Below are 8,092 nucleotides of genomic sequence, written 5' to 3'. Positions count from 1 at the left end.
CAAAAATCACTCAAAGATTCTCAGGTACGAGGAACCCGAGGAAGTTGGCGACCGAGATGGCGTTCGCGAGTGTTTGTTTACTCAGCCTCAGTCAACTTCGCAGCCTGTTTCACTCCGCAGATTGTCCATTTCTTTTCTGTGTAGGGACACTTCACTGTTGTATTCTCCACCCCCAGCTCCGCGGCCCACGCGCGCACACACACACACAAAGACACACACACCCCACGCTCCTCTCACACACATTCACACAGCTTTCCTCTCCCACACACGCACGTTAATATTCTTCCCTCTCCCCTCACTCACACACACACACACACACACACACACGAGTAATATTCTTCCCTCTCCCCCCACACCAAACACACATACACACAGTAAAGTTCTTCCCTCTCCCCTCACACACACACACACACACACACACACACACACACACACGAGTAATATTCTTCCCTCTCCCCCCACACAACACACACACACAGTAAAGTTCTTCCCTCTCCCCTCACACACACACACACACACATTCTTCCCTCTCCCCTCACACACACACACAATGTTCTTCCCTCTCCCCCCACACCAAACACACATACACATACACATACACACAGTAATGTTCTTCCCTCTCCCCTCACACACACACACACACACAATGTTCTTCCCTCTCCCCTCACACACACACACACACACACACACACACACACACACACAATGTTCTTCCCTCTCCCCCCACACCAAACAACACCCTCACACCACCTCCCCCCACCGCCACGCTTTACTGCCCTGGCCTCCTCTCCCTAGATTTGTCACTCGCAGCCACACTGTAGTACATTCACACCCTTCCCCCAACACTTTACTGATCTGCCCCTCTACCCTCCTGTCACACATGGTTATATTGTCACCCATAACACCCTCTCCCTCCGCTGCGCGGCCTCCCCCTCCCCCTCCGCCACACTGTCACTGCTACACTCTGCCACATGTACTACCGCTACACACCGCCCCCCCCCCCGCCCCCGGGCTGCACCGTCGTCTCCTTCGCAGCTGGGTCACACAAGCACGCAGTTACATTGTTACACACCCGCACACCGCTTTGTAACACACGCGCAGTCACTCGCGCCCCTCCCGCTCCCGCGCCGGCTCCCCCCCCCGCCCCCCCGCGGCGGCCCGCGGCGGCGCCGATGACCTCACGGCGCGCGCGCGGCGCGGCCCGGCGAGGCCGCAGATTGGCTGGCCGCGCCTCCGCGGCACTTCAAAGCCGGAGAGGGAGCTACAATTGTGGTGGAATGGGCGGAACTGATCATTGTATTGCACACCTCTAAAAAAAACACTGCCTCTGATTTATCAATATAAAAAAGATCCTCTGAGAGGAGGAGGGCACTTTTGTGTGATGGCAACTTCACTTCTAGGGGTGAGTCTCAGGATTTTCTCTTGCTGGTTTAATTAGTTTCCTTTTATTGCCGATCGGAGGGGGTTAAAGTCGCCCCGGCCAGGCCACGGGCTATCAGTCTCTATTGAGAGCTTTTTTTTTTTTTTTTTTCCTTTAAATACAAGTGAGTTTGGAGAAAAGAAAGAGGGGGAGAGGGGGGCAGAGTCACTTTTTTTCAGCGCAGGAAAAGGTTCGAAGGGCATTTAGACAAGCCACCTCGCAGCGCCCGGCTGCTCCCTGCCCGGGAGACTTGCGCCCAGTCCTTTTTATACGCGACGATTTCGGGGGTAAAGAGAGCAAGTTTTTCCTCCTGAGCAAACTGCAGATTTTCCCTCTTCCCCTTAAAAAATATCGCAGCCCGCCTTGCCTTGCAGGTACGTTGAACCGTCTCTCTCTCTCTTTACTATTGTGGTTTTTTTTTTTTTTTTAAAGAAAATAAAAAGAAAAGCAGGAAGAGCGAGCGAGCCCTCTAGTTTGACCTCTTTTGGCCTGGGAGAAACAACCCAGCATGGGTTTCTGGGGACCGGAACAGGATTTTCAAAGCTCTCTCTGGATTACAGGGGAAGCGCTCTTAAAAGCAATCCAATGGTTTTTTTTCCCCAGGCTTCTCGGCAAAGGAAACTTCCTTCCTCCCCAATCTGGACTTTTTTTTGCTTGCTTGTTTGTTTCGAAGTGCCTGGGGCCTTGTGTGCACGGGAGTGTTGTTTTAGGTGAGATTACTTGTCAAACTCTTCTTTAGCATGGCGCTTTGCTCCCGAATCAGACGCCGACAGCCAAACTTGTCCCCTCCCGTAGAGTAGGAAGCAGCCGGGTGCCAGGGCTGTTGGGGGAGCCAGGTGAGTTGGTGGCGGCGCGCCGCAACGAGAGATGGGGTGCCGTGGGGCGTTTTGGAGGCTACCGGAGGACTGATGCACGTCTCTTTCCTCCCTCCCCCACCGGCCTTTTGCCCCCCCTCCCCCACCCCTTCCCTCTCCTCCTTCCCGCAGGAAGAACCGAGGTTGGGATCCACTCCTCTGGCCATGCTTGCTGCTACCTGTAATAAGATCGGCAGCCCCAGCCCGTCTCCCTCCTCCCTCTCGGACAGCTCTTCTTCCTTCGGCAAAGGCTTCCACCCCTGGAAACGCTCCTCGTCCTCCTCCTCCGGCAGCTGCAACGTGGTGGGTTCCAGTCTCTCGAGCTTCGGCGTGTCGGGGGCCTCCAGGAACGGCGGTACGTCCTCGGCGGCGGCGGCGGCCGCGGCGGCCGCGGCGGCGGCGGCGGCCCTGGTGTCCGACTCGTTCAGCTGCGGCGGCTCGCCGGGCTCCAGCGCCTTCTCCCTAACCTCCAGCAGCGCCGCCGCCGCCGCCGCGGCCGCCGCGGCCGCCGCCTCCAGCTCGCCCTTCGCCAACGACTATTCCGTGTTCCAGGCCCCTGGTGTGTCGGGGGGTAGCGGCGGAGGGGGCGGCGGCGGCGGCGGCGGCTCCTCCGCGCACTCTCAGGACGGCTCCCACCAGCCCGTGTTCATTTCCAAGGTGCACACCTCGGTGGACGGGCTGCAGGGCATCTACCCGCGCGTGGGCATGGCGCACCCGTACGAGTCCTGGTTCAAGCCCTCGCACCCGGGCCTGGGCGCGGCGGGCGACGTGGGCTCGGCCGGCGCCTCCAGCTGGTGGGACGTGGGCGCCGGCTGGATCGACGTGCAGAACCCGAATGGCGCGGCGGCGCTGCCCGGCTCGCTGCACCCCGCCGCCGGGGGGCTCCAAACCTCGCTGCACTCGCCGCTCGGAGGCTACAACTCGGATTACTCGGGCCTGAGCCACTCCGCCTTCAGCAGCGGCGCCTCCTCGCACCTGCTCAGCCCCGCCGGGCAGCACCTCATGGACGGCTTCAAGCCAGTGCTGCCCGGCTCCTACCCGGACTCGGCCCCGTCGCCGCTGGCCGGCGCTGGCGGCTCCATGCTGAGCGCCGGGCCGTCGGCGCCGCTGGGGGGCTCCCCGCGCTCCTCCGCGCGCCGCTACTCGGGTCGCGCCACCTGCGACTGCCCCAACTGCCAGGAGGCGGAGCGGCTGGGCCCGGCCGGGGCCAGCCTGCGGCGCAAGGGCCTGCACAGCTGCCACATACCGGGCTGCGGCAAGGTGTACGGCAAGACGTCGCACCTCAAGGCGCACCTGCGCTGGCACACGGGCGAGCGGCCCTTCGTGTGCAACTGGCTCTTCTGCGGCAAGCGCTTCACGCGCTCCGACGAGCTGCAGCGGCACCTGCGGACCCACACGGGCGAGAAGCGCTTCGCCTGCCCTGTCTGCAACAAACGCTTCATGCGCAGCGACCACCTCAGCAAGCACGTGAAGACGCACAGCGGCGGCGGCGGCGGCGGCTCGGCGGGCTCGGGGAGCGGCGGCAAGAAGGGCAGCGACACCGACAGCGAGCACAGCGCGGCGGGCAGCCCGCCCTGCCACTCCCCGGAGTTGCTGCAGCCGCCGGAGCCCGGGCACCGCAACGGCCTGGAGTGACGCGCCTCCTTCGGCTGCCCTTCGGCTCGGCCCCCTCCCGCCCCGGTCCGCCTGGGCCCCGTCTGCCCCGGCCTCTGCTCCAGCCTCTTTCCACGGCATCCTGCTCGCACTTTCTGTCTCTTTCGGTCTCTGTCTCTCTCTCTTAGCTCCCTCTGTGACTTTACTTTGTAAAGGGGATGTGGACATGTAAGTAACCCCCGCCGCCCTCCTGGGCGCTGGCTTTCCCACCTGCCCCAGGTAACACGCTCGCTCGGAGCTCGGCGCAGCCCCAGCCGGCGCCTGGCCGGCTCTTTGGTTCTCCTCGGCCGCTCTCTGCCTTCCCCGGGTTGTAACGAGCGTGTCGTTTAGAGGGAAGCGGTCGCGGGACCGGGGCCTCCGGGGAGGGCGAGGCAGGAGGAGGCAGGGCGTCCCCGCCGGGGCAGCCGCCCACCAGCTCCGAGGACCGCGGCTCCCGAGGGCCCTGCCTCACTGCGCAGAGCTGCCGCAGCTGCGTGGGGGTGCCCATCCCGGGCGGCCCCGAGCCCCGGAGTTGGCGGAGTTAGCCCTCCCAACGCCAGCTCTGCCTCTTTTCCTTTGTTCCCTGAGGTGGAACCGATTCAAGTTTCAGCTGAGGGCAGTCCTGGCGGATCGCTGCAGCAGCCTTCTTTCATCTTTATAACATTTTTTTTTTTTAACTAAAAAAAAAAAAAAAAAAAAAAAAACTAAAGAAAAAAATACAGCATCCTTCCACTTGGTTTCCCTTCTAGACAGTTTTTCCTCTAGCAGTGAACAAGTCTTTCTTTCCAAACTGCTAACAGCGATCCCAAAGTTATTTTGATTGCATTAACTTAACTTATGGGGTGGGGGTGGGGGTGAGGGTTAGGTGTCTTTTTCTTATGCAAAAATACCCCCTTTCCGGTGAGACCAGATTAACTATCTCCGTGTTTGTCCTTTTCTACCTCGTTTTTTCCACCACTCCCGAGCATAATCTCCCAATCTTTTTTTTTTTTTTTTTTTTTTTTTTTTTGCTAGTCCAGCCACCAATTTGTATTGTACCCATTTCTGTAAATTCTTGGAATTCATTGAAGATTCTTAGGGTTAAACTTTTTTTTGTGTGATTTAAACTTATAAACAAGTGAAGAAGCTATCGTTTAATTGAGACGAGGCTGTAGTTTAAATGCCAAAAGAGGGAAAATAGGAAACAAAAAAAAAAACTTTGTAAAATATATCTGAACCTAATGGTTTGTACAACTGGAGAATCGTTCTAGATTAGTTACCAATTATAACTCCACCAGTGTATGGGTGCGAGGTGCAGCTGTCCAGGAGACGATTTTGTATAGTATTTTTCTTGTACATTACTTCCAGTAAATATTTGAAAATATATTGAAGTAAAGTTGATTTTTTTTTTTTTTTGGTCACAAAAAATATTAAGAGTTATTGTTGCAGTTCTGATGAGCTGCAGGTATTTTGAACTCACTTCTGGAGGTGCAGAGCCACAAACGCACTTTCGGGGCTTAGTTTTGCTCGAATATGAATTTAGATAGGTATCAAACTGTAACTAAGACAATATTTGATAAATGTGGGATGACATTTAATTTAATGGAGCATGTACTTCTTTGCATTTGCTGGCAGTTCAGGCATAGTTAAAGTGAGAGTTCTCCTATATTTCATAATAACTGGGTCTGCTAAAACCCATGTATTAAATAAATTGTCCAAGTGAAACTCAACTAACTTTGGCCTTTGTGTATTTCCTGAAGGTAATATTGTTAACTGTTAATAAACACTCCTGACACTACATTTAAATGTTTGCAGATTCTGCAAACTAATTGCTCATTGTAATGTTGAAATAATTTGGATATTTCACATTGAAATGAAAGCCTTTCTCTGGAACATTTTAGACTTGCATTTTAAATGCATGAGATGTAATTGATTTATTTGTAATATTTTAAATGGTATTAATAAACTCAGATAAAAGACTAGGCCAGTTAATTTGTATTTTTTTTCCTTTTTAAACTATGGACATTTGCATTTTATCTTCAGTTAAATGTCTAATTTAAGCAAAATATAACCCTGTTTTTTTTTGTGGTAATATTTAAATAATTGCCTTTAAGATATTACTTAGATGGAATGATCTATTTGGCAAAGCTGTGTTTCTCTATTTACCAAGATTAAGATTATAGTGTCTAAGAAATGTAATTAATTATTTACCAGTAGATTTAGCTCAAAGCATCAGGATTTACTGACCTCTTCAAATTTGTACTAAGTCACCAAACAATTCAAAGAAATCTCCCTGTTCTGCTTCCTTCTCTCCAGAAGGAGTCAGGTTGTTGGCCATTGATTGTATTTGGTATTTAAAAGGCCAAGCCTTACATTGGAAGATCAGTACATCTAAAATAAAAACATGGGTTTGGGGATAACTTTTGTTGTTAGGGGTGGAGGAGGTCAAGCTAACAAAAGCTTGTTTTTGGCATTCCATGTCTTAGCTAAAGATTATGTAGAGGTAAATATCAGTAGTAGATTCCTGTTGAAATGAGTTATCTGTTCTTTTAAAGTCTCTAAACAGCCACCAAAGAAAAGGAAGGTTAAACCTTAATCTATTTACTAGGCTATTGTTCATAGGTGTCAATGATGCCAATAAAAAAATATTGTCTTGTTATGTCTAAGTGCATTTAAGCAATGAGTGTTCCTTGAGCCATACTTTGAAGCATAAAATACTATAAATGTTGATTGATGTTATATCAAACTATTTCACTATTAGATTAATATTATTTTGAATCAAATTGAATAAAAAGTTAGTGTGTTCAGATTCTTCTAAGTTTAGCTTCTTTCTTTCTGTTTGCATTCTCTCCACCCCAAGTTTAGTCTTGGTGTATTTCTTGACCTGAAAAATTTCCATTGCAATTTCTATAAAAGTCATTATTATCCATAGAAGTTGAAAATCCAGAATGCTATGAATATTGTAAATTCAGGAGAAAAGAACAATTAGGGATAAAAAAAAATTTAGAATAATACAGTTTGTACCCAAGTAGCAGACTGCTTTTATCCTGTTGTCTATGCAGGTACTCGAGACCTCCAATCCCTATGGTTTTGCAAGCAAGGTTAGCCCTGGTTCTTTGGTATACTATAGCTCAAAAAATGGTTTTTAAAAGTAAAATAGTCTCTTTCTGTCACTTTCTTCCTAGGAATAACACGCAGAACACAGTTTAAGTGTTGTTTCTTTTTTTATTGAAAGTTGAAATGCTGAGGGATTCCGAGAAAGCGGCTCTGAAGGAGTTAAATGTAGTGGCAGGTAAGAAGAAAGCTGCGTGGTACATTTATAATATAAGTTGCATTACATACAGCATCCCATTTGATTTAAGAAGTGGGTAATGACAAGGAGAGAGATTGGAGGATTTCTTTGGGGGTAGTTGAGGGGAACAGATTGCAAACTTTCACTTTTCTCCTTCCCCTCCTCCTCCCTCTTCTAGCTCTGGTTTAGTTTGTTTTGATGGTTATTGAGCAGTTTTTCCAGATTCACTTCGTGGAGGGTGGGCAGGGTTCTCTTTTGGGGTCGGAGGACAGAAGATAAGGTGCAAAGTTGTGATTTTTCTCTCTGCTTTGTCTGTGGTAAAGAACCTCTTAACAGTGCCTGAAGGCTCACACAAATGAAGCCAAAGGCTGGATCTCACTTTGAACCAAGAGACGAGCTTCCAGTCTTCAGATCAAGGTAGAGTTAAACGAGTTGTTGACCCAGAGGTCAGGCCAGCTTTATCAGTGCTCCCTCCAGAGACTGGAACAGGGCCATGGCTCAGTCTAGCCTTTTCTGTTGATCTGCCTCATCTCTTCCCCAAACTTTCTTCCCTACCTGGCTTTATCCTACCTTGGTTCAGTTTCCCTCTCTTTCTCTCTCTGGGTGATCTCCTTCATCTTGGGGACATGACTGTGACTTGTTGACATTGGACTATGAACAAAATTATTTTATGCTAGAAACTTCATTTAAGGCAATGTGATGAGTTACTCTCCCTAATCAACCGATCTTAGAAAAAGTTCTTAGATGGTTTTACCTTCCTTCAACTTTATTCTTACCCTAGTCTTGGTATAACTTCCCAACTGGGCTTCCCTAGGGGAGAGAATGCTGAAATTAAAAATTAAAGACAAGCGGGTGATGAGACTGGACTCCTGAGTGGGCAGATCGATATTCCTGCCATCAAGTTTCATCTCCCTG

The 8,092-nt window shown here is 50.6% G+C and overlaps 1 protein-coding gene across 3 annotated transcripts; it reads left to right on the top strand.

Annotated features, from left to right (window-relative positions):
- The first annotated feature begins 1,207 nt into the window (after positions 1-1,207).
- SP8 (Sp8 transcription factor) lies at positions 1,208-6,694 on the top strand. 3 transcript variants are annotated; one of them, XM_072764519.1, is made up of 2 exons: positions 1,208-1,402; positions 2,407-6,694. In XM_072764519.1, exons 1-2 carry the CDS (start codon positions 1,382-1,384, stop codon positions 3,907-3,909), a joined length of 1,524 nt encoding a protein of 507 aa, XP_072620620.1. In that variant the 5' UTR covers positions 1,208-1,381; the 3' UTR covers positions 3,910-6,694. The 3 variants fall into 3 exon arrangements, with proteins under 3 accessions (XP_072620620.1, XP_072620622.1, XP_072620621.1); XM_072764521.1 differs by lacking the exon at positions 1,208-1,402 and adding an exon at positions 1,468-1,794; XM_072764520.1 differs by lacking the exon at positions 1,208-1,402 and adding an exon at positions 1,967-2,256.
- Positions 6,695-8,092: the final 1,398 nt, after the last annotated feature.

This window comes from Vulpes vulpes, chromosome 7 (assembly GCF_048418805.1).
Source record: "Vulpes vulpes isolate BD-2025 chromosome 7, VulVul3, whole genome shotgun sequence".
NCBI lineage: Eukaryota > Metazoa > Chordata > Mammalia > Carnivora > Canidae > Vulpes > Vulpes vulpes.
Note: the sequence above shows the minus strand (reverse complement) of the source record. Positions and strands in the feature narration are given on the sequence as shown.